The sequence below is a fragment of the Canis lupus genome, chromosome 25 (genome assembly GCF_048164855.1).
Source record: "Canis lupus baileyi chromosome 25, mCanLup2.hap1, whole genome shotgun sequence".
Taxonomy (NCBI): domain Eukaryota; kingdom Metazoa; phylum Chordata; class Mammalia; order Carnivora; family Canidae; genus Canis; species Canis lupus.
The window spans coordinates 11,819,894-11,846,890 of NC_132862.1; the positions used below are offsets into that span (position 1 = coordinate 11,819,894).

The 26,997-nt window shown below is 38.1% G+C and overlaps 1 protein-coding gene across 3 annotated transcripts in view; it reads left to right on the forward strand.

Moving 5' to 3' along the window:
- GXYLT1 (glucoside xylosyltransferase 1) overlaps positions 1-26,997 on the forward strand; it is a 55,052-nt gene continuing 28,055 nt past the window's right edge. The window contains exons 1-4 of one of the 3 annotated variants that reach the window (XM_072798330.1): positions 1-256; positions 10,236-10,328; positions 20,197-20,368; positions 23,829-23,954. In XM_072798330.1, the coding sequence (XP_072654431.1) occupies positions 36-256; positions 10,236-10,328; positions 20,197-20,368; positions 23,829-23,954 (612 nt within the window). In that variant the 5' untranslated portion in view covers positions 1-35. Of the gene's footprint in view, positions 257-1,126; positions 1,271-10,235; positions 10,329-20,196; positions 20,369-23,828; positions 23,955-26,997 lie in introns of those variants that run through there. The other 2 variants (XM_072798332.1, XM_072798331.1) reach the window with 2 other exon arrangements.

Consider the following 26,997-nt stretch of genomic DNA (forward strand, 5'->3'; position numbering starts at 1 on the left):
GGCGGGAGCGGCGGCGGGAGCGCGGGGCCGGGGCGATGCGGCGCTACCTGCGCATCGTGGTGCTGTGCCTGGCCTGCGGCTTCTGCTCGCTCCTCTACGCCTTCAGCCAGCTCGCCGCGTCCCCGGAGGAAGGAGCGGGCGGCGGTGGCGGGAAGCCGCAGGCCGCGGCGGCTTCCTGGCTGGCGGGCGGCGGACGCGGCGGCGCGGGAGGGGTGGGCAGCGCGGGCCCCGCCGCGCATCCCGGCCGGTCGGACAGGTACGCGCGGTCGGGGGTGTGGGGGGCGCGGCGCGGGGCGGCGCGGGGCGGGGCGGGGCGGGGCCGAGCCGAGCTGCTCGCGGTCGCCCCGCGCCTCGCGCTCCCTCGCCGCCGCCTCCGGCCCCGGCTCTCCTTTCCCTCCTTCCCCCCGGCGGGGGCGAGCCCGGCGCCAGCGCACCCCGCGCCCTTTGTGTCCGTCCTCTGGCCCGTTCCTGATGCGCTCTTTAAAACAGATAGAAATTAATTCGCAACTTTTTTTATTTTTTAGAATATTTTATTTATCCATGAGAGACAGAGAGACACAGAGAGGCAGAGACACGGGCAGACGGAGAAGCAGGCTCCGTGCAGGGATCCTGATGCGGGACTCGACCCCGGGACTTCGGGGTCACGCCCTGGGCCGAAGGCAGATGCTTAACCCCGGAGCCACCCAGGCGCCCCTGATTTTCAACTTTTAATTGACAGTTGCTTCCCCCCCCACCCCAGCCCCCTTTTTTAAAGAATCCATTGAAAGTAAAAGGTGCCCCCCCAAAAGCGCTCCTGCCGTCTGTCTGGCCACTGGGAGTTCCCTCTTGTTTCCATGGAGCTCAAGTTGAGATATTTAAACCTCACGCTGGCGCCCTAGTTCAATTTCTTTTCTTTTTTTTTTATTTTTTATTTATTTATTTATTTATTCAATTTCTTTTCTTTTTCTTTTTTCCCCTCCTCTCCTGAATGGGGCGTTAACACCTTTTTTTTTTTTTTTGGGTATTAGCGCTTGAATTTTTATTCTTAGTCTGTTCGTGACATCTGGACACTTTTTTTTTTTTTGTGCATATCGCGGATTTTTTTTTTTTTTCTTTAGGAAACCTCGGTCTGTTCTGACACTTGAGCAAGTTCAGAGAAAGGGGATTGGGAGAGCTTTCTTCAAAAGTCAGTGTTTTGAGAAGCAGCCTTACTGACTTCCGTGGATTTGCGCGGGTCACGGTCAAGAGCTGGAGTCTATAGGGGAGACTGGGAAGAGGAACGCGGCGCGTGGTAGGCGTGCTTAGCAGAATCCGAGCGTTTCCACTTCCTTGAAAAAAGAGGCCCCTCTGTGTGCGGGCACCTCTCTGGGAAGGCCTCGCCCTGCTCCCTTGAGTAAGAGGCAAAGGCCGCTTTGATATCAGAAAGTATGGGGTCGGTGAGAGGAGGGAGGGCAGGTCAGCTGCAGGCCCTGTGACATTCCTCTGAGACTTGGTGGTCCTCCTCACAATGAAAGGGGAAGCATGGGAAAGCTGGATTGCCCTGATTTTACCCCATGATTTGATTACAGGCAGGCAAATCCCTCACTCTCTTCTTAAAAAAGCAGAACTGCTTCCAATCAGGTTTGTCAAGTCTCCAGTTATCTGCCCTAGGAGAGGTGGGGACTGAAAACCTGGATTAGCTCATGAAAAATGAGGGTCATGAAAAATGAGGGTCAGGAAAAGCGGTTTGTGGTCTATTATGTGATTGTGGAGCATTTGAAATGATGGGGGGGAAAATCATTTTTGTACTGGGGTAGTAGTGTAAGGAAGCAACATTTTATTTTATTTAAGACTTTTATTTATTTATTCATGAGAGACAGAGAGAGGGTGAAGCAGGCTCCATGGAGGGAGCCCGACGTGGGACTCAACCCTGGGTCTCCAGGATCATGCCCTGGGCGGAAGGCAGGCGCTAAATCACTGAGCCACCCAGGGATCCCAGGAAGCAACATTTTAAAACACTTGATGAAATTTGGACTAAGATTACTATTAGATTTCTTTTTTTTTTTTAATATTTTATTTATGAGAAACAGAAAGAGAGGCAGAGGCAGAAGCAGGCTCCATGCAGGGAGCCGGATGTGGGACTCGATCCTGGGTGTCCAGGACCACACCCTGGGCTGAAGGCGGTGCTAAACCACTGAGCCACCCGGGCTGCCCTACTATTAGATTTCAATTTGGTAGAGTGACATTCATTTGTAGTGCTTTGTCTCAGGCATTTATAATTTATTTTGTGATTTTTGTAAATTCGCTTGGCTAGCTGATTTTTTTTTTTAAGATTTTATTTATTCATGAGCAACACAGAGAGAGAGAGAGGCGCAGAGACACAGGCAGAGGGGAAGCAGGCTCCATGCAGGGAGCCCAAGGTGGGACTCGATCCCGGGTCTCCAGGATCACAGCCCCGGCTGCAGGCAGCATCAAACCTTGCTTTATTTGAAATTTAGAATAAGCACCTCGGTAATTTTTTTAAAAGTAATCTCTGTGTCCAACATGGGGCTGGAACTCACAACCCCAAAATCAAGTGTCATGTATCCTCCTGACTGAGCAGCCAGGAACCCCAGCACTTCAGTGTTAATAAATACTCTATAGAGCTATTACTGAAATTTTAAGTTTGATGTGTCCAAGTCAACTAAAAAGCTGTATAAATCATTTGACCAGGGTCCAGAAGGTATCAGTTATTGGACCGGGACTGTATTCTTTGAATCTTTAAGGCTCTTTTTGTAAAACTTCTGTGATAAGAATCTAGTGTATGTAGTGTTTGTTGGTGAATATAGGATGAGGCAAGCAACAACTTCCTTTTATTTGGTAGGACTTCATTATCGTTGCATGCTTACTTTTTTTGAAGCAGTCTTATCTGAAAACTTTAGCTATTATTTCTCTCATTTGTCTAAAATATGGAATCTAGATTATACCCAGTAGGTTGTATTGCCCAAATCTTACAGAAAGTGTTTATTGCATGGAATTCCATGGCAATAAATTACTTGGAAAGGTCCTTCCAAGTTCTCAAAGTATAATTCCTAAAATGTTAGGAACAATTTTTCAGTGAAATCTATTAATTAGTGCCTCCTGTTTGAATCCATTATATTTTGATATTTAAAAAACATATCTTCGAGTCAGACAAACCTGCTCTCTTTCTGTCTCTGCTGTGAAATCTTGACTACATCTCTTCTTCAATTTTCTCACCTGTAAAGTGTAGATAATATTACCTTAGTTAATTTATAAATAGAACCTTAGTTATCAGTGATTAAAATCCAATACAACTGATATAAGCAAAACAGATATTTATAGACTTACATGGGTTGCTGGCAGGAGCAAGATTGAAAGGAAAATGCCCAGACAGCTCCAGGGACCTTAAGGACTAGGACTTTGTTATTCTCTTCCACTGTTCATGGGGTCTTTGCAGTGTTTCTTCTTAATCTCAAAACTTTCTAGGAAAAGGCTCTCATTGGATTTGTGTCACGTGTCCATCCAGGGACTAGTCAGTGTTGTCTGGGATGGTGACCTCTGATTCTCTGGCTCTGTCACTTGCACATTCTTGTGGTGGACAGGATAACATGATTGGTGTTGGAGATGAGTGGTATCTTAAAGAGGGGAATTCTGGCTAGGCAGTGGCTCCTCCACATAGAGAAACTTTTTGAGCTCTTCAATGTGGACAGACTAAGTTATTCAATATAAATACAGGACTTTTGTACAAGGAATTAGACTATTTTGTGACTTCAGTTGCTCAGAATGATTAAATTCTCACATTTCACTGATGAATCTCGATGGTGATCATCAAGATCTTGTCCTGTTGTGGCTGTTACGGCAGTGTGAAGTGAGGAATCCAGAAACTGCTAAGCATTTGAGTGATAACCATTTCTGGACTCATCATGCTGTTTGTGTGTCAAGTCACCTTACTGGTGAGGACATCGAGTTCTCATTTCTCCTGGATCTTGTGACACTAGTAGGATGTACTGAGCATTTTCAGGGCTTTTGGAGACAGACTTTAGCTTTACCACATTCTTGGCTCTGTGAACCCTGAATACATTTCATCAGTTAGATTAGAGGTAAGAGTATGGTACTCTGTATTCATGTTCATTTCAATTGAAATGAAGTAGCTTGAATAGATGATTGAATATGGTATCTAGCACAGTAAAACTGTAGTTAATATGGTGATGGTTTGAATCATTTATATTAAAAAAAATTTTTTTTAAGATTTATTTATTCAGGGCACCTGAGTGGCTCAAACACCTTGCCTTTGCTCAGGTCATGATCATGGGGTCCTGAGATTGAGCCCCAGTTGGGCTCCTTGCTCAGCAGGGAGTCCTGAGATTGAGCCCCATTTGGGCTTCTTGCTCAGCAGGGAATCTGCTCAAGAATTCCCTCTCCCTCATGCGTGCTGTCTGTCTCTCTCTGAATAAATAAATCTAAAAAGATTTATTTATTCAGAGAGAGACAGCGAGCATGCATATGTGCAAGCAGGGGAAGGGGCAGAGGGAGAGAATATCCAAGCTGACTCTCTGCTGAGTGCAGAGCCCGACTCTGGGCTTGATTGGGACCTGAGCTGAATCTCAGTCTGGTGCCCAACCGCCTGAGCCACCCAGGGGCTCCTCAGTCATTTACATTTTAATCAATATTTTTTTCAATTTCTGACTTCTGGGAAAAAATCCTTTCCCTTAGTCTGCAGTCCAGACCTACTTAAACCAGGTGCCTGTTAGTAGGGTCTGGGAATCTGTGTTTCAGATATGTGTCCCAAAGATTGAGAGCCACTAATTTAGCTGAGAAAGGTTTGACCACTATTTTCATACTACTGTTTTTATCAAGAGAAAATGTTTTCTCTCTCTCCTGAAGTCATTTTTTTTTTAATTTTGCTTTATCTGTGCTTTTTTTTTTTTTTTTAAAGATTTTATTTATTTATTCATAGACACAGAGAGAGAGGCAGAGACACAGGCAGAGGGAGAGGGAGAAGCAGGCTCCATGCAGGGAGCCCGATGCGGGACTCGATCCCAGGTCTCCAGGATCACACCCCAGGGTGCAGGCGGCGCCAAACTGCTGCGCCACCAGGGGTGCCCCTGAAGTCATTTTTGAAGAGAGAAGTTCAGATAGTGAATAGTGACAAATTACTTACTAAAACCACCTTCATTTCTGTTTTGTTCATGCAGAGACGTCTTATGTAAAACCAATATGCTGCACTTGTATCTTAGATCAGTGAGGATCATACTTCACATGATTGTAAAGTGCTTAGCACAAACCTGACTAATAATTAATTAATTAAAATTATTATTTTGTTCTGTGTTGTTGGAGGGGAAACTGATTAGGCTAATAAAAACGATAATGTGTACTTTTGATTTAAAAATCTCTTTGAATACATTAAAATTATTATCTGTGCCATACCTATTGAAAATACTCCCCCTCCCCATATTAACTAACTTGTGTGTATGCCATGTGAAGCTTAAAATTTTTATGTATTCAGATTGTCAGTTTTTTCCTTTACCGTTTTTATCTTTGTTATGTGTATGTATAGGAAAACTTTCTACCAGTGGATTTTCCCCCCAACTTTTTTGACATTTAAATCTTTAATCCAGTTTTTTTGGTTTTTGTTTTTTCCTGCAGGAGGGAGTTGGGTACAATATGATGCTGAGTTTGGAAATGGATAAGTAATTGTTCACTTCCATTTGTATGTAAGGAGTCCTTTTTGTACTGAGTATTCATGAAACTAGAGATTTAAGAAAAAGAAATGAAGACCGGACAGAGCTAGAAATTAAGTTGTCTGGAGACAATTTTTAGTTGAAAATGAGTGACTCCCCCCCCCCCCCCAAAAAAAAAGAAAGAAAATGAGTGACCCAGGTACTGATCTTCAAATAATGGTGATTTGTCAGTATCATGGGAATGGTCTTTAGTGTGGTTGAGAGCGTCTCTGTTTTTCTTGCCACAGTCACGGGTGCAGGTATCTGTGCTTTGAGGTTGCATTGGTGGCTCACAGCACTTCAGAGTTCTACATTCCTTTGCTGGATATGCCTAAACTTATCCCTGACTGTAAGGTGTGCATGGTTTTTCACTAAAGCCTAATGACTATCATAGATGTTTTGAAATGAAAAGTACATTATCCAGGTTAATTTAAAAGTATAAAAGACCTTCTGTTATCAGATTTAAGTAAACTTTGAGAACTGTTATTGAGGGGAGTTTATATAGTTAAAGGCTCTGCTTAATCCTGAGCATGAAATCTCTGAATTCTTCAAGTACTGAAATTTTTGGGAATTTTGTTTTTGATCATTTAAAAAATTTTTAAAAAATAACTATAAATTCACAGGAACTTTCAGAGACACACTTGTATTACTCACTGTTTCCCCTAATAGTAGGATTTTAAATGAGCCTAGTACAATACTACTACATTTGGAATGTATATCAATATAGTACAATATCGTAACCCCAGAAATGGATATTGTACAGCCCATAGACTGTATTCAGATGTCACCAGTTTTACATGGGTTCATACGTATTTGTGTAGTTTCATGCAGTTTCATCACATGTGTAGATTTGTGTAACCACCCCCACAAACACAACTGTGTTGCCACCACAAGATCCCTTTTGCTACCCCTTGATTACTTTGTAGACAAGCCACCTAGAACTAGAAACATTATGCCAGGGATGCCTGGGTGGTTCAGTTAGTTCAGCGTCTGCCTTCAGCTCAGATCATGATCCCATGGTTCTGGGATAGAGTCCTGTATGGGGCTTCCTGCTCAGTGGGGAATCTGCATCTGCCCCTCCCTCTGCTTGTGCTTGCGAGCGCTCTCCCCCCCCCCCCAATAAATACAATCTTAAAAAAGAAAAGAAACATTATGCCATATGAAATTTGAGGATGAGTCATAGTAGTTTTATTTCAATTTATTCCACAATGAAGAAGATTTGCGTTTATGGGCTTCATTGATCTTGGATGTCACTGTTTACTGAAGATATACGCACTAAGCTCAGCCTGCAATTTTGCCCCATTAAAAAGTATTTGATAGAATTAGCTTTTTGAATGTAGTACTATATTTCTAATATTCCATTTCCAATAGTTTTTTTTCTTTTTTAAGATTGTATTTATTTATTAGAGCACAAGCCAAGGTGGGTTTGGGGTAAGGGCTAGGAGTGAGATGATGGGGAGGTGCAGAAGAAGAGGGAAAATCAGACTCTCTGCTGATCAGGGAGCCTGATGTAGGGCTCCATCCCAGGACGCCGGATATCATGGCCTGAACCAAAGGCAGACGCTTAAGCAACTGAGCTACCCAGGTGCCCCTCCAATAGTTTTAAGGAATAAAAGCAAAAGACACTAATACCCAGAATTCAGATAACTGTCTTTACTTTCTCAATATTTTTTAACTTTATTTTTTTCTGGCCTGAAAGTACAGTTACTATCTACAAATTAGTTGTTTTTCTTTTTTCCAGTCTTTGCTTGGAATTACATAAGTACATAATGAATTTCTGCTCTCAATCTTTTTTTTTAATATTTTATTTATTTTTTAAAGATTTATTCATGAGAGACACACACAAAGTTAGAGACACAGGCAGAGGGAGAAACAGGCTCCATGCCGGGAGCCCAAAGTGGGACTCGATCCCGGGACTCCAGGATCACTCCCTGGGCTGAAGGCAGGCGCTAAACCGCTGAGCCACCCAGGCTGCCCTACTCTCAATCTTTAAAACCATTTTTTCATAAGTAGGAGAATGTAAGTTTGGGAAATAAGCGGTAAATTATGCCACCTCTTGCCAGCAGCACATCAATGTTTTATGGTTTTAGAAAAAATAGTAAATGTTATGTGTACTCACTAGTGCATATGTTTTATTTTTTTATTTTAAAGATTTTATGTATTTATTCATGAGAGACATAGAGAGAGAGGCAGGGACAAAGAGGGAGAAGCAGGCTCCATTCAGGAACCAATGTGGGACTTGATCCTGGGTCCCCAGGATCACACCCTGGGCCGAAGGTGGCGCTAAACCACTGAGCCACCCGGGGTGCCCTGTTTTATATTTCTGTTAAAGAAAGACAGCAAAACATCCCTTCTAAAAACTATGTTTTCTGACATTAAGTTAAAGTTAAGAAAATTACCTAAAACTAGACTTTTCTCCTACAGTTTCATCTGCATTAATTACTTTATAGTGATTACAGATCTAGCAGTTTCATTTGTAGGTATATATTCAAGAGAACTGAAAACATATGCACAGAGAAAAATTGTAAATGAATGTTCATAGCAGACTTGTTTATAATAGCCAAAAGGTGGAAAACAGCACAAATTATATCTATGAACTGATGCATGACTAAACAAAATGTGGTATATCCATCCATTATTTAGGCATAAAAAGAAGTGAAGTGTACTGATAAATGCTACAGTAGATGAACTTTGAAATATATTTAAGAGTCAGATTGAAGGAAGTCAGACTCAAGAGACCACATATTGTATGATTTCGTTTGTGTGAAGTATTTGTAACAGGTAAATCTATAGAGACAAGATAGATTTGTGGTTGCCTAGGTCTGGGAGATAGAAGTTGAGGCAGAAAATGGTATTACTATGTAATTTTTATGGAAGAATTTAGTTATTTTCCTTGAGACTTCATTTTCCATTTTCTACTGCTATGAGGTTTGATATCACGAGATGGAATAACCAGATGAGTTATGTCCTTCCTGGAACAAAGGTGCACTGTAGGTGTTGAGTATAAATAAATTGTGGATTTGTTGAAAGAAAGCTATGGTGAAGTCTGAATATGAAAGATGGAGATCTCTATTTGAACAAGTTTGTTGTAAGGCTTAAATGGATGTGAAAGTTCTTGCATCTGGAAAGAACTCTGTGTTAGCTGTTCACCACCACAGAGCTCTCTCTACTGTGGAAATGCAAGACTTAAAACATCCATAACCATGCCTGGGAAGGGACAAACATTTCCTAAACGAGTCGTGGGTTTTACTGGTCTGTATATATATTTTTTTCTCCCTGCTTTATCAACCATTTAAATTAAGATATGCTGGCTTCAAAATGATGACCATGTAAAAGAAAACCAAATTACAATGTAACTTTAAAAAAAAGATTTATTTACTAGAGAGAGATAGAGAGCAAGTACCCAACAACTGAGCCACCCAGGTTCCCCTACAATGTAACTTTTTTCTGTTGATTTTAAAATCCTGGCTTTGTAGGTTTTTATGTGATAGTATACAGAATTATTTAGGTAACATTTAAAAAACCATCTGTGCCCCACTCTGTTCTCAGAGATTCTGATTTAATAGGTCTGGTATGGGGCTCTGGGTGATTTTGCTGTGCAGCCTGCAGAGAGATCCTCTGTCCTAGACTGTTAGCATTTGAAATGAGAGGTTTGATCAGAAATCTTTGCAAATATGAAATTTCATAGACCTTTTGCTGCAAGAACAGTAACATAATTGAATTTATAGCAAGAGAAAAAGTTATCTGGTGAGGGGACGTGAGGTGACCTGGTTTAGTGACTCACCCGGATTACATATTTGCTTTAGTATCAAGGCCTTACTGCAGTGAATTTCAAACTGTTGTTTTGAAAAGTAGTAACAATGAAAAACATACTTTTTGTAAGGTGAGATGTTATGGCTATTGTTGCTGAGCTCCAACCTGCAATCTAAGAGCAAACACTACACGTAATCGTCCATTTTAGCTTGGGTAATACAGCGAAACTAAGATAATGTACAAAATGAAACTGAGCCATGGATATCAGCGTGCTTTCTTCTTCTTTCTTTCTTTTTTTTTTTTTTTTCAGTTTAAAGCACTATACAACTAGCTTGAATTGAAGATTAATTTAAAAAGTTTCAAAGATCCTCTCTTCCTTTTCTGTCAGTATTTGTGGCATTTTAATTTTGTTCCAGGATAAGCAACTATTTTGTTTAGCTAAAATGGATTTTATTTGAGGAGAATCTGTGTAGTACACAAAGGAAAATTTTAGAAGTATTGTCATATCTTCTGTGTCATCTGAGGAGGGGATTTTAATATATTTGGAGAGTTCCTGACTAGGAAATGGTTTTTCAGTCTGTACTATAACCTGCCTAATGATTTTAAAGTCCTATTTAAAATAATGATACCTTGAATAAGGGAGAAATTTCCAAAACTCCTCAAGTTACCTTAGGCGTGTGTTGGATTTGCAGTTTTGTTGCTGTAAAATAGAACAGTAAGTTATTATGTTATTAAGTAAATTCTTTGTTAGTTTTAAACCAAAATACTCACTTAGGACTCTCTATTTCTGTCTTACTCTGTTAGGTGTAAAGATTTCTCTCTGTGTTACTGGAATCCCTATTGGATGCTGCCCTCTGATGTTTGTGGAATGAACTGCTTTTGGGAAGCGGCTTTTAGGTAGGCACCTAAATTTAATTGGTAGATCAGTGTAGGTAAGATTAGATAGTGCATAATACATTTTTTACTGTAATGGGACACAAAAATGTTTCTTTTCCTGTAATTTAATATTGTCTTAGTACAAATAATTCGTTTTCTAATTGGGTTTTCTTTTTTTTTTTTTGTTTCTTTCTGTTTTGTAGTTCTTATAATTAATTTATAGTATATACTGTGGGTAAAATGCTCTTTTTTTTTTTTTAGGTGTTATTAAGGTAAACTATTCTTAGGAGCATTTATGATATGATTTTAGGTAACTGGGTGATAAAGTGTTAAACAGGTGATTAAGATAGTCTTCCCTTGACATTTACAGCCATATATATTTAATCTACTTTAAAGCTGATATGCTAAAAAAACCTTTTTGTAAGTGGATGGGGACAACTGGGGAAGGATTAGGTTGGTTATTAGCAGATAAATTGAATATTGAGGAATGAGAGGGTAAAAATAAGTGTTTAATGAAGGAGCAAGTATTGACGTGACATTGTTTATTGACCTTGTATTTGCTGACTACTTTGGCTTTGTGCGTGGCTCTGGATAATGAAGGCCTTAGATGTTATTCTCACCTTCAGTGAAAGAAGTGTTTGTAGGAATGGGCTATTAGATTGTCTCTGTGACATAGTGGCAGGGGATACTGAGGCAGTAGCCTGAGATGCCCTTCCTGAGAGTAAAGTTTCTTTGAGAGCTACCTATTTTCACTGTTTTTATGATTCATTTAAATTTTAATTCTACTCATTCTATTTGCTAGGTCCAGTGCCACGTGCTTAGAACCAACTCGGAGTCTAGTTAATTTGGCTCCGTCCTTCTGGAACTTGCATTCTATAGGAGCTTCCCACTAGTAAACCTGACATAAAGATAGAGGGTGACAAATTGTAGCTGTGATGATGGGAGAAAGAAGTGAGTCATCAGTCGGGATCATCTTAAAGCATTAGGGAATGCTTCCTGGTGGGAGCGATGCATGGGGAACATGGAAATTAGCCAGGCTCAAGAACAGGAGATAAAATATTCTAGGTGGTAAGAACTACATTCTTTATATATATTAGTAGTATATGTTTTTATATTCTTGATTCTTGTTACATTATACATTCTATGGACAACTGGGAAGGAATCCTTGAAATCCATTTTTTTAAATTATATCTGATTGCTATGGAAAAGATGGGGTGATTGAAATTCTAATATGAGTCAGTTAAATCAGATTATTCAAACTTCTAAAAACTGACTTTTTGAAGATAATATTACCCTTTAGCTTGTTCAGAAATTTGGAGAATTGAAGCTCCATATTTTTTATTCTTCTAAAAGTTTGCTAACAAGCACCACTTTGCTATATCCAGCCTTGTGAAATAAGTCTGCTCACTCTGAAAGCTGTGTAAGCTTGAAAACTTATACATAGTTTGATTTATACAACCCAAGTCCTTTTGTATGTTACTCATTATTACTCAACATGAGTAATAATCTTCCCTCCCCCTCCACTGACTGCAAGAGTACTCCAGGGAAGTTGATCTAGTCTGAGTCCTGGAGCCTCTGCTCATTATTTCTCTTGTTTTGGCTTTTCCTAATGCTCCCAATATTTCTTGGAAGGAATTACATGTGGATCGATACATAAATGTTGTAAACCCTTGTGCTGGTTACTTTTCTAAATTTAGATTTTAAAAGTCACACTTTTCTCTTACACACCCTACTCCTAATATTAAGTCCATAGTATATATCTGTATGTGTAGTGAGTGTAACATTTTGTTACTTGTATCAAATCATTGTGTAAAATCTCTCAAACTTAGTTTCTTACTTAGAACTTGGGATCCCTCACGTTTACTCTGCTTGAATATGCAGACAAGCCGAAATGCAGTGCAATTGCCCTATCATTCTCTCCGTGCATTGCAGTAATGATTCGGCTTTGCCTGACTCTTAGAGCTTGTCTGCCCACCTGGTAAAGCGTCTTTGAAAGTCCCGGCTCCTACCAGCCTTGGGTCTACATTTCGCCAGACAACAGTGAGCCCTGAGCTGGCACCGTTTAACTCCCGGGCCTGTCCTAGCTTTCCCGATTGGAATTCTTTATACCTTAGAACTTTGATTTTGATCAAAGCTTATTTGGGGAAGTATTTCCTCCAATTAATTTACACAGTGAACATAAAATAACATAAAAAAGAAAAATTGCTTTTTTTGTGCATAGGCCTTTAGTAATTCATATCTGCATTTGCTTCAGTCATTTCCTGACCAACCAGATTGCCTCCCAGCAGTTTGTCAGAATGCTCACGCCTCTCCGCTCTTTTCTGTTACTGAGACAAAACCAAAATAAACTTTCTACAACAGCTTGCACTCCACCCTTTTTTCCTTCAAGCATTTTGTGTTCACTGTTTCTTTTCACCAGCAAGACTTCTTCTGAGAGTATCTACTGACTTTATACCCCGTAAACAACAACAGAAGAACTTTCTGTCTCAACCTGCCTGAGCAGCACTGACTACCATGACTAACCCCACTCCCCCACCCTGAGGTTACCTCTGACCTCTGTTTTTCTGGGGCCCAGTCTTACTTTTTTTTGGTCCCTTTGACATTGGTTACCACTTCCTCTTTCTTTCAACTCTGTCAGTCTTTGGCTCTTAAGACCAGGGTCTCTGGTCTTGATCTCTTTGCTTCTGGACTTCTCTCTCCTGACTCCTCCATATTAATGTTCCTTGGGACTCTGCTCTTTTCTCTCTCCACTCCCTGGATAATCTTTTTAAATGATGTCTTTACTCCAGAGCTCTTTTCTGAGCTCCAGAACTGTGTTTCCAGCTGCATTTTGGTCATTTTTAACCTTGTTGATTCAGATGCCTCAGACTCTCTTGTTCAAACCTGAGTACATGATCTGGCTTCTCACATCTTCCTCATCTGTGTTTTGATTGCTGGTTTATGACTGACTTTCTTCGTGTCAGTACACAGTGACTCTTCTATCTAGCTCCTTTCACGCTGTTGCTCCTGATAACCTCTTGCTTCCTAGCCCTTTAATTATCATGCTCATCACTTCTTTTCCAGTGATTTCACTTCCCTACCCACTGCTTCTCCCTCTTTGTCACTATATTTATGCATCTGTTGTGGTTGTGAATCCTCCAGACTGTTGGCTTTGCAGATGGATACCATGTGGTGTTCATCATTCAAGCCCCATACTGAGCAAGGTGCTTTGCAACCAGTAAATAATTAATGACTTTCCCCAACACTTCCAGACTAATTTTGATGTTTGTATAGTGAGCTTCCTTAACAATATATTGTTTTTTCTATTTAAGCAGTTATCATGCTTTCCCATTAAATCTTTGAAAGTTCTGTATTTTTTTTTTTTTTTAAAGTTCTGTATTTTTGCAATTGGCTGTAAATTGTATGAGGTCAAGATTGTGGCTTTTTTACTTATCCCCATTGTCCAGCATATGAAAGAAGTTCAAATATTCATTAAAGAGAATGAATTATATTTACTAAGTTGTGATCTAAAAAATTATATGGATTTAAGTCTGTACCAGCATTGTGTGAATGTACTGATGTTACCATGAGTTTAGCATTATTAGGAGTTACAATTTTAGCATGTATTAGAGTAAAATGATAGAGTATTACTGATTTATATTTTGTTGATTTTTTTGTTGAACGTATTTCCATATTTGTTGAGCTTAATCTTTGTTCTGTATATTTTCTGTATTGACATTTACCTCTTGAGTTTTAATGCTTATTTTTTAATCTCCTAGGATAATATATTCTGCTTTTGCCATTGATTTCAAATACCTTCCTAGGTTCATTTTTTTATTTTACTTTTTTCTTTCTCTCTCTCTCTCTCTTTTTTTTAAGTAAGCTCTTGGCCCAGCACTGGGCTTGAACTCAGAACCGCAGGGTCAAGAGTTGCATGCTCTACTGAACCAGCCAGGCACCTCTAAGCACCTCTAAGCAAGCTCTTAATTTTAGTATTATTATTTAGTATTATTTTCTTAAAAACTGTTTTAATGTACTAATTTTTTTGTGACTTGAGCTTTCAAAATATTTAATCTTTATGATAGGAATTGATTCTTAATTTATGGAACCCCTGATTACAGATGAATTTAATGTTACATGTATTACTTTGAGTGGTTCATGCTAGTTTTTAGAGCTATACTTGTGTAGATTATTTATTTATTTATTTTTAAAAGATTTTATTTATGTATTCATGAGAGAGAGAGAAGCAGAGACACAGGCAGAGGGAGGAGAAACAGGCTCCATGCAAGGAGTCCGACGTGGGACTTGATCCGGGTACTCTGGGGTCATGCCCTGAGCCAAAGGCAGATGCTCAACTTTTGAGCCGCCCGAATGTCCCTGTGTAGATTATTTAAAAATATGTTTTAGCAATTAGTACTTACATTTCATGTTAGATTTTTAGATTTTCTTTCTCATGCTATATGTAAAATCCTAAAGATTTTTTCAAGTATTGTATTTTGTTTCAAAAGTGATCATATACAACTCTTTAGTTTTTAACCTAGTATGATAACTCAACACTTTTTTTTATAGTGAGAGGAAAGACATTTTGTTTTTAAGCTATACATAAAAGGAATTGCCGTTAATGTTTCCGAATATAGTTTTCCATTTTGTTCAACTGACAGTTTTTAAAAATGGTTCATAACAATTTTTAGTTGAGATTATCACAAATTTAATTGGTTAGTTGGACTTTGCATACTTCTTTATAATACTAATTCTTGGTCTGAATATTATTATATATTGTTTTCTTTTATAGGAAGAGCACTAGGCTGAAGAATGCCCTGAAAGCTTTTTGTGCTGTCTAAATAAAAAAAAAAGAAGACAAATTGTTAGGATTTCTTCATAACAGAAATGTTACTTAAAATAAGTGTATTCCTGGGGCAGCCCTGGTGGCGCAGTGGTTTAGCGCTGCCTGCAGCCCAGAGTGTGATCCTGGAGACACGGGATCGAGTCCTACGTCGGGCTCCCTGCATGGAGCCTGCTTCTCCCTCTGCCTGTGTCTCTGCCTCTCTCTCTCTCTGTGTCTTTCATGAATAAGTAAAATCGTTAAAAAATATATTAAAAAAATAAGTGTATTCCTGAGTTTTAGAAATCTGTTAATAGTGTTTGTATTAGAATTTGTTAATAGTGTTTATATTAGAATTTATCATCTAAAATACTTTTTTTTTTTTAAAGATTTTATTTATTCATGAGAGACAGAGAGAGAGAGAGAGAGAGGCAGAGACACAGGCAGAGAGAGAAGCAGGCTCCATGCAGGGAGCCCGATGTGGGACTTGATCCTGGGTCCCCAGGATCACACCATGGGCCGAAGGTGGTGCTAAACCGTTGAGTCACCCAGGGATTCCCCAAAAATACTCTTTAAAAAAAAATTATTTATTTATTCATGAGAGAGAGAGAGGCAGAGACACAGGCAGAGGGAGAAGCAGGCTCCATGCAGGGAGCCTGATGCGGGACTCGATCCTGGGACTCCAGGATCACGCCCTAGACCAAAGGAAGACACTAAACCACTGAGCCACCCAGGGATCCCTCGATATTTGTTTTTAAAGAAGGATTCCCCCCTCCCCTCAACCCCTTCTTCTAGTATCTTTCTAGACTGATGGATTCATTTTCTTTTATGTGTTATCATTCATTACAGTCATAGTTCCTATTGATACTCAGGTTATGCCATATTTAGCCAGGAAAGCATTCAAGTATTATGTTTGCATTACCTGTAGAATTTCATCTAATCATATATCTCTAGAAAAATAGGTTTGACTTAAAAATGACCTTTTGGATAATACTTCTTTAAATCCACAGAGACTTTTCTCTTATTCACACTGTGATTAAAATATAGCACATTTTTACAGAGAAGATTATGTCATTCCAGATTTATATCATTTTGGGACCAAAACTACTTGAATGGCTGCTGCTTCCCTATACCTTATTAGAAGGTTTTAGTTCTCCCTTCCTCTAGTGGTGGAAGGTTACTTTAGATTTTTTTGAGTTGCAGTTATTTCCTGTTCTTGGGGACTAGGGACAGGGTGGTAGGCAATGACATCTTTAAAGTATGATTTATCATTTTAGGTGTTAGAGTCTATACTGTATATAATGCTTTTGCTAAAAATGGACACATAACCAAAAGCAAATGTAATGTAGTTGATAATATTCCTTCCATAGAAATTGATGGAGGAAGTGCTGGCAGTGTGACTAACACAAGTCTTGTTAAAAGGCTTGGGAACAGTCATCCCTGGTACTGATTTTAGAGGGATTTTTTTTTTTTTAAACTTGAAGAACATTTCACTTATTTTCTTGAGAAATAAGAAAATAAACTTTCTTAAAGTTTTATTAAGTTATATTAAAGTTTTATTATACTTCTTGTTTGTGTGTGTAGAGAAATCTGTGCAAAACAGCACATGACTATTCTGGCTTACTTTTTAAATCTTTGGGCTTTTAGCTTTGAGACAGGATCTAGTTATGATCAGTTAAGCAATCCAAGCCTATTGTCAATTCTAAGGTATGGAAGCATTTACCTGAAAGAGGAGATAATTTAGAGCTCTGTGAAATTGTTGTGTGTTTTGATTGCCTTGTCTTTCTTTTACTTTTATCATTGTGACTTCCACTGCTTTGAGATGAACTGGGTGCACATCACCTTGTTTTAGGTATAGAGGGTGTAGCTAGTCTCCACTCAGATAGTATTTAAGTGTTATAAACTAAGGGACTAACAGAAAAGAGGGAAACAGAGGGTGCTGCCAAGGGAGGAGCTACTACTTCTTTCTAATTGCTGACAGTGGAAAAGAACAGAGCTTTAAAAAGACCTAAGATATTGCTAACACTATCTATGTGAAGGAAGTGGCACAGCAGGTGGGTGAGGAAAGGATAAACTGTGTTAAGTCTGAAACAAATGTTTGCACAATTAGATAGCCATGTGCAAAATTACACTATTGTTCCCTGCTTCAGATGATTCATAAAATTTAATTCCTGGTAGATGAATACAAATTTGAAAGCAAAGTATGTACCTCACGCTGTATATTAATGATCATCTTAACCTTGAATGAAATATCACCACTATTTCTGGTATAATGATTCTTGTAAGAATACTTTATATGTGACTTCCTCATGTAATACTATTAACGGTAATGTAATAATGTTTAACTTGGTGAATTAACTGGGGGAGGTTTCTTTTTCTTAAAAACTGTTTTAATGTTTTAAAGAACCTCATTTATAGAATCATTTGCTCATTAGCCTGAACAAAGGGTGAGTTACTAAGTTATTGAGTTTAAGTTTCATCCTCCCAGCAGAGGGATCAGGGAGGATATGACCCCTGTATTTTGTAGAAGGTAAGTATTTGGATTCAAGAGCTTTTCAGCTCTCCTCTGGAAGGCTGACAGTTACCAGTACTCACATAAGTGAGAAATGTCCCATGTAGGAGAAGTGACCCTGTTTTCAGGCCTTAGGAACCTGGTCAGACCAGAAAAGCATGTTTCAGACTGCTATCTTAATAGTATTTCTAGGCTCTTAGCAAAACAGACTTGTTAATAGGAAGGGATCTGCAGTAAGAGCAGGAGCACATTATATATATCCTGACTTGATTTTTTTAACCTAATAATATAAAATAATTACACATGTTTAATGTCAAAACATTAAGATCTATAAATTTGGCACTCAGGCGTGTTTTATTTAGTTGATTGTTTGTATTTAATGTTATTCCTTAGTATGATTTTGTTTTCTGATACCCCAGTCAGTTGAGGGATTACCTGTGAACAAGAATAAGATTTTCTTCAGAAAATAGTTTTGTTTCACTTTAATACATGGACATGTGAATACTCAAGATTGCAAAGTCCTATATTAAGGAACTACAGTTGATTTTATAGCTTGCAAATATAAGAAAAATGATTAACCACTCATTCCTGCTATTGTAATTCTCAGTAACATATATATGTATATGTAACCATTAATATAATTTCTAATCCTTACAGAAAGACTCTCTAACCAAGAATTAAAGTCAGACTTTATTTTATTTTTTAAAAATATTTTATTTATTCATTCATGAGAGACACAGAGAGAGACAGAGGCAGAGACACAGGCAGAGGGAGAAGCAGGCTCCACGCGGGGAGCCCGACATGGGACTCCATCCCAGGTCTCCAGGATCACACCCTGGGCTGCAGGCAGCGCTAAACTGCTACGCCACTAGGGCTGCCCAGAGTTTATGTTTTTAATTTAGAGTGTTTGTACTTTATGATACTTTACTATGTTATTAGTTTTTTTCTATGTTGTCTTGCATTCTTCCATTCCTTTAGCTGTCAGTTCCAAAACAATTATTTTATGCCATAATTACAGATAAGATCTGAATTTAATATTATAAATAGGTTATTTTAATAACAATGTAGTCACACATAATTAATTCTGTTCTTTATATTCTAGTGGATTATTATTAGTTCACTATTAAGGTGCAAGAGTTTTGAAAGGTTCCTTAGGCCTGCTTTGCACTGCTGCTCTGTATTAGAAGTAGGATCTGACATAGCCTAGGCCAATAACTTGGGGTTAGGGAATTTTTCCTTCCAAAATATCATACTGATGTTTACCTAGTATGTTTTAGATCATCTCAGAATTTTTTACCTCTCACTGATTATTTGGCAAATGGAGCTGAATGCATATCAGTGAAAAAGTTATGTGAAGGATACTTTTCCCTATAAAAATATGGTTAAAGATTGAGTATAATACTCAAAAATTTGTGGATGAATTTATGTCTGGCTTCAAAAATGATCTTTTGGCTAGTGGAAGGGGATGTGGAGAGGGATTTTGTTTTTTATTTATTTTTTAAAGATTTATTTATTTATTCATGAGAGACACAAGGAGAGAGAGAGGCAGAGACATAGTTAGAGGGAGAGGAGAAGCCGGCTCCTCGCAGGAGCCCAATTCAGGACTCAATCCTGGATCCCTGGATCATGACCTGAGCCAAAGGCAGGCGCCCACCACTGAGCCACTCAGGCGTCCCTGGAGAGGGATTTTAGTTGAAATAAGAATACCTTTGGATAATTGTAGCAGTTAGGAGATAGGTACATGGAGATTTATTCTATTTTATTATTTTTTAAAGATTTTATTTATTTGAGAGAAAGCGCATGAGTAGGAGGGAGGAGCAGAGAACAGAGGGAGAAGCAGGCTCCCCACTGAGCAGAGAGCTCTGTGACGCAGGGCTCTATCCCTGGGATCATGGCAGATGCTTCATCAGCTGAGCCACCCAGGTGCCCCTATTCTCTCTACTTTAATATGCTTTTGACATTTTTTTTTAATAAAAAATCTAAAAAATAATAGAAGGCCTTCAATTGGTGATACACCCTTGTCATCTGGGGGGTTCCTTGAGAGAATTAAGTCCTAATGCATCTGATCTGAGTAATGAATTAACTTCTCTACTGTATACCTAGAATGGTGCTAGTTATGTGCTATTCTTGGGAGAATTGAGAAAGCAGTAATTTTTTTTTATGGTTCCTACTGAGGAACATTGGCTGAGAAAGGCTGGTTGAGGATACAAGAAATAAATAATTGATTCAACATTGTACTGTTTGTAATTTGATACTTCTTTGCCTTTTAAGTAGAAATCCTGGACCTTAGTGTGTTTTTTTTTTTTTTTTAAGATTTATTTATTTATTCATTCATCCGTTCATGAGAGAGGCAGAGACATAGGCAGAGGGAGAAGCAGGCTCCTTGCAGGGAGCCTGATGTGGGGGGGGACTCTATCTGGGATTCCGAGATCACGCCCTGAGCCAAAGGCAGATGCTGAACCGCCGAGCCACCCAGGCACCCCTGAACTTGTTTTTGAACATCATTAGAATACCATGTTGTTAACTTGTTACCCTGTACTAAAACTGTTGGAAAATGTGGTTTTCTTTTCTATTAGGTATAGTCTGAAAGTGCAGCCCATTCAGAGAATGCACCTCGCTGTTGTTGCCTGTGGTGAAAGACTGGAAGAAACTATAACCATGTTGAAGTCGGCCATCATTTTCAGCATCAGACCTCTTCAGTTCCATATTTTTGCTGAAGATCAACTACATGATAGTTTTAAAGGCATAGTAAGTATTTGAAACTTTGTCAAGACTATAGAGGTAAATATTTAATGGCATACTGTCATAGAATGTTGTTTTATTCCTTCACTGAACAAAAATATTTACTTAGTAACTAACTGCCCTCTTAGAGTTGGGCTGCCACTCCATCTAAGAGTCTAGATCTAGGGTGTAAGAGGAAGGTTTGTTTTTGAAAAGAAGTAGGTTGCTTCAAGAACTTTGCCAAGCATGAAGGTTTTATTTCACTGGCTATAGCTCCAGTATGATTTGACTAAGAAGGTCCTATGCCTTAATTTTATTCCCATCCTTGCCTTGAGAATGCCTCCAACAAAAGTGTGCACAAAGATTTTAATTGTTTTCAGGGGAGGGAGCTCTTGATTGACAGTATGGAGGGAAGTGGCTTCTTGTTTTGATAAGAAAGTTCTTTATTTTGGTTTTATATTAGTTACAATCAGTTTGGCCATATTGGCAGAAAACCCAAACTAATATTGGCTTAAACAAGATAGAAATTTATTTCTCTCTCACATAAGAGTAGGCAGTCTGTGGTATATGGTAGCACCATGTCTTCAGGGACTCTGGCTTCTGTCTTGTGGCTGAGCCATTTTAATGTAAGACTTCTTCATGGTCCAAGGTGGCTACTCACTCTTCAACCCTCATGCCCATATTTTAGCCAACGCAAAGGAAAAAGGAGTGAAGAAGGCCAATCCCTTTCTATGCTCTAGGAATATTTTCCAGACATTGCATATGATGTTCTTCTCAATATCTCACTGATCTGAACTTAGGTAACCATACTGTTTTTGAGGTTTAAAATATACTCTTTAATCAGGATAACAAAAATATTGTTACTATGCAAGAAGAGTAGAACAGATAGATATGGGAGAAGAATATATAGAAAAAGAAATTTTACCTGAAATCTCACTACCTTGTGTTCTGAGGCAGTTGTAAAGATGATGATCATGATTACTCCCCTCCCCACTATTTCTGTTTATATCTCTGTGTACACTAAATTAAGTTTTCAAACTGATTTGGTTTTTATGTTTGGTCTAATTATGTAGAAAAACATGTATTTGATATTTTCTCAAGTTAAAGTGGTTCAAAATATTGAGTGAAAAATACTACTTATAATTTCAAGTCTTTTAGTTTTCTAACAAAATCTTTGTAAGCGATATAAAGCCTTACTTACTGTTTTAAAATATTTCTGCTGTCTGTATTTTTTTTAAAGGTTTTATTTTTCAGTAATCTCTACACCCAACATGGGGCTCAAACTTAAACTATGAGATAAAGAGTTGCATGCTCTACTGAGCCAGCCAGGTGCCTCTATGTCTGTATTTTTGATATGTGCTTTTGTGATCTTGACCTCTTTGGATTGTTTTCTAAAATATTAATTGAGGAATTAACTTTCTAAACAGTTTAACTGTCTTAACAGTTTAGAAAATAGCAACAGATTGCTATGAACTGTGGAAATCTTTGGAAGTGTAATAAAAAAATAAATTTATTGTTTCGTATTAAATGCAACCTCAGTGTTGTGTTCAAATCTGACTGCTTGTGTAATATATACTGTACTTTTTAAAAAGATTTATCTATGTATTTATTTGAGAGGGAGGGGCAGAGGGAAAGAATCCTCAAGCAGACTCCCCACTGAGTGCAGAGCTTTATGAGGGCCTCAAAACCCGTGAGATAATGATCTGAGCTGAAAACCAAGAGTCACATGCCCAACTGACTGAACCACCCAAGTTGCCTCAATGTATACTGTATTTTTAAACTTAGTTTTTAACTATTACAGTCAGTTCTGAGAATGTTTGGTTTTGCTTTTGATGAAGTATCAAATACTAGTAGAATGTGCTTTTACTGCAAAAAAATGACTAAATATTAGAATGTTTAGGGAAAAATGTCTCTTTAGAAGTTGATATTCAAAGTATCTTTAAGTGATATATGTTGTGCAGGGAAAATAAAATGCTAGTGCTTCAAAGTAATCAACAGAGACATCAAAGCAGAATGTTGGAGTTAAAAGTATTCCCTTAAACTATGTTGGGAGGCATTAATGTTTTTAAAAATTACTTAAACCGAGTCATAATTTAAGAAGAGAGCATCTTCAACCTATTACATAGACAACTTAGTTTTTCTTCCCCTGTATATTGTTTTTTTTTTGTATATTGTTTTTTTAATTAAAAAATAATTTTTTATTTGTTTTTTAACTATTTATTTAATTATTTAGCCATTGCAAACTGATGAAGGGCAAAGGAAGAGAGATAGACTCTAAAGCAAGCTCTGTGCTCAGCTCAGAGCTCCATGTGGGGCTTGATCTCATGACTTTGAGATCATGACCTGAGTCAAAATTAAGAATCTGACACCTGGGGCACCTGGGTGGCTCAGTCGATTAAGCATCTGCCTTCAGCTCACTCAGGTCATGATCCCAGGTCATGGGACTAAGCCCCACGTCAGGATCCCTGTGCAGCGGGGAGCCTGCTTCTCCTTCTTCCCCTCCCCACCATTTGTGTTCTCACTAGCTCTGTGCTCTCTCTCTCTCTCAAATAAATAAAAATTCTTTATGAAAAAAAAAGTCAGACACTTAACTGAGCCACTCAAGTGCCCCATCCTCTTATATACTGTGAATGCTCGCTAGGAAACTTGAATCAACAATTCTGTTGATGGGTAATACTTAAACTGAATTTGAATTTAGTGTCTTGAAATGCATGAAAAGTAAACATGTTCATTATAGATTTTCAGATCTTTTTGCTTTTTGTAATGAGTTTTTCAAAATTTGACATTGATATATGTTTATCGGAGTATTTTATTATCAGAAATAATATCCATGCATATTAAAACTATATAGATCGACAATTTTTTAAAAAGATTTTATTTATTTATTCATGAGAGACACAGAGAGAGAGAGAGTGAGAGGCAGAGATGCAGGCAGAGGGAGAAACAGGCTCCATGCAGGCTCCATGCAGGGAGCCCGATGTGGGACTTGATCCAGGGTCTTCAGGATCAGGCCCTGGGCTGAAGGCGGCGCCAAACCGCTAAGCCACCTGGGCTGCCCTAGACGAATATTTTCAGTAGGTCTGATTTTGAGTGTAAACATTTTCTATTATATTTTATATTATATTTTCTATTATACATACTTTGGTAATAAAATTAGTTAATTTTTCTGAGTTTAATTTGTTTAGGAATTGATAGGATTTATACATCAGGTAAACATGAGGTTGATGAACGACTTGTGAGGCTTTCGGCTTTCTGATTTTGTGGTGGTTTACTTTCATTGTGCCTCTGATCCCTATTGTGGAGTTTTGCTAGAATATTACTATGATTTTAAGATTTTGAATGAGAACAAATGGTGGGAAAGAAGAATCTGACTTTAACTGTGTACAGCATAATATATATTTTAATTTTTAGCTTTTTAAAATAATCTGTTTATGAATTTACAGAGACAATTGAAAGAACAATCTAAACTATTTATTTTTTTTCTTAGCTTGATAGCTGGTCATTTCTACAGACATTTAATTATTCATTATACCCAATAACTTTTCCAAGTGAGAATGCATTGGAGTGGAAAAAGCTCTTTAAACCGTGTGCTTCCCAGAGATTATTCTTGCCAGTAAGTTTTTTCTCTAGTGGTTTTTTATTTTCTAATTTTGCTTTTACATACGAGTTAATGAAGAGTTACATATAAATGAGTTAAATAAACACGCATGTAGATTTTCCCTTTGAACATTAGGAAAATACTTCCAGTAGAACAAATAAAAGCTACAAAGAAAACATCTGTTAAAAATGAAAAATGTAAGTAATTTCTGTTGAAATACTATATCTTACGTTTTAATTTATTCAGGTGCTGTAAATGGTTTTATTTCTGAGAAGGAATTGAGGTCATCAGATCTTAACTGAAGCCAGGCCTGTTGCTAGCAGAAATACAGTGGCAGTATCACCTTCTCCTGGCTCATTGTATTTATAATTTGGAAGTGAAGTAGATTGTATCATTAAACAGCCATTTCTGTCTTATTCCAAGCCACATTACCCTTTCCAGATTATATTTTAACACAGACACAAATTTAAACATGTGAACTCAAAGGGAAATGGGAACCATTTATTCAGTGGAGCTGTTTTTTGGTAGGGTTCTCTGGTGATAAACCTGATCATTTTTTTTAAATCTAAAAATATTCAGAAGCAAGATTACCTCTTTATTTTGAGTTGATTTCATCCACAGTTTTAAAATTCACAGTAATTGTTAAGATGACTATAATGTTTATAAAAGTTATAGTAGTAGAAATACTAAATATAAGAAGCTCACAAGTTTGTGGAAAGTGTATGAATTATGGGAGAAGAAACTTTAGTTACTTGTTATTCTTAAGTGGAATAAGGCCATTCTTAGCATATTACGAATATAATTTACTTGGGGCGCCTGAGTGGCTCAGTGGTTGAGCATCTGCCTTTGGCTCAGGTCGTGATCCCGGGGTCCTAAGATGGAATCCAGCATCAGGCTCTGCACGGGGAACCAGCCTCTCTCTCTGCCTATGTCTCTGCCTCTCTCTGTGTGTCTGTCATGAATAAATAAATAAAATCTTTTTTAAAAAATATAATTTACTGAATCCAGGTCATCAGTAAGACTTAAAGTTGTAATTTTGATCACTGAGTCTGCTTAACCAGTTTCTTTGTTGCCATGAATAAAAAATTTAGATCCTAGGATCTTTCTCAGTCTCTGCTTCTATTGTAAGGGGCACGCAAATAAGGGATTAAGGTAGAAAAAAAAGCCTGAGAACTTTTAGATATTTTATGCAGACTTTGTAAGTTAAAAAAAAATTTTTTTAAAGATTTTATTTATTCATGAGAGACACAGAGAGAGAGAGAAGCAGAGACGTAGGCAGAGGGAGAAGCAGGCTTCCCCATGGGGAGACTAATGTGGGACTCAATCCCAGGACCTGGGATCACACCCTGAGCCAAAGGCAGATGCTGAACCACTGAGCTACATAGGCATCCCTAGACTTTATAAATTTAAAACAAAAAAAATTTTTTTTAAAGATTTACTTATTTATTTATGATAGACATAGAGAGAGGCAGAGACACAGGCAGAGGGAGAAGCAGGCTCCATGCTGGGAGCCCGACGTCGGACTCGATCCCAGGACTCCAGGATCATGCCCTGGGCCAAAGGCAGGCGCTAAACCGCTGAGCCACCCAGGGATCCCCTAAAACAAAATTTTTATGTTGAATCATTATAGTATCACATTTCATTTAATTAATAAATTGAGTGCTTATTTTCTGCTGAGAATCTGTACTGAGGTTCTGGATATATAGGAATAAATGAACAGACAGTTTTCCTTTTTTTCATAGAGTTTATTGTCTGATGTGGGAGGCACGGATTAAACAAATACAGTATGACATTTAATAAACAAATATGTTGCTGAAAAAACAATACGTGATGCTAGAAGCCTAAGGTTACAACCATTTCTCTTCCATTTTGTTCTGCATTATTAACAAGTTTAATTGTTGGTGTTGTGATATGAAATTTTCCAGATCATTTAGTGATGTAATCTGGCTAAATTCCTAAATGGAATTTGAAACACTAAAATGAATACTTGAACCTGCCAAATTGTCCTCATATTTCACTGTTACTTCCGCATCTTTTTAGCCAGATTTAAGTAAATGGGTGTTATATTTTTCTACATGATAATTTTTTTACTGAGCTTCTCTTCCTTTGAAATAGATTGATGAAAACAACTAATGTAAGTTCTACCAATTCCTTCCTCCTCCAAAAGGAACCATAGAAAAAATACTGACATAGTTATTACTTAACCTTTTGTCTGATCTCTAGTTGACCAGGGCTCCTGACAGTGAACAGTATTTTCCAAGTCTGCTAATGATGTAATAATCTATAAACACACATTGTTTCATGGTACAGAAACAGCATGTTGATAAATAAGAATTTCCCTCACTCTTCTGCTCCCCAAAGAGAGAGAGACATAAAGACATACTCATACATAGCCTATAATCAGAGTCTTTGAACAAGTGAATCTTCCCTACTCAGGCTCTGCAGTCAAACCATCACATTTTTTCCCACATGGTGGGAGGAATGGGGTGATTGCAGCCTTGTAGCTGCTCATTAAGGTGATGACTTAACCTTAGCAGAAGGAGGAGGCAACATCTTTGAAAAGGAGTAGAACAAGGATCAAACTCTTCTCTTTATATTCTTAACTGAAAAGATTTAGGTTAATCTAATAATTGAGTTGTGATACATGCAGTAAACTTAAATTTGCAGGAGTTGGGGGTCTAAATTTCGTGGGTAAGGCAGAAATAAACAGTTTTCCTCAAAAAACCCTTACAGAGGACACATTTAATCTCTCTCAGAAAGTAATAACATAGCCAGTCCATCTTTCAAGATGTTGTCTTGTCTTCACCCTTGCTAAGTGTGTGCACATTTACTTTGATTTGTTGGAGACAGTAAGCATGGAAGTAAAACTGTGGACTCCAGAGCAAGGTGGTCTGGGTTCCAATTTTGCCTGTGTTTACTAGTGGATACCAAAGTGTTAGAGAGGTGCCAGCTGTTAGTGTCACAGGCCAAAGGAATAAATTCAGAAGATCTTTGTATTGGTTTATTTCTGTATTTGTTTTAGGAAATTAAGATTCAGGATATAAATTCAGCTAAGTTA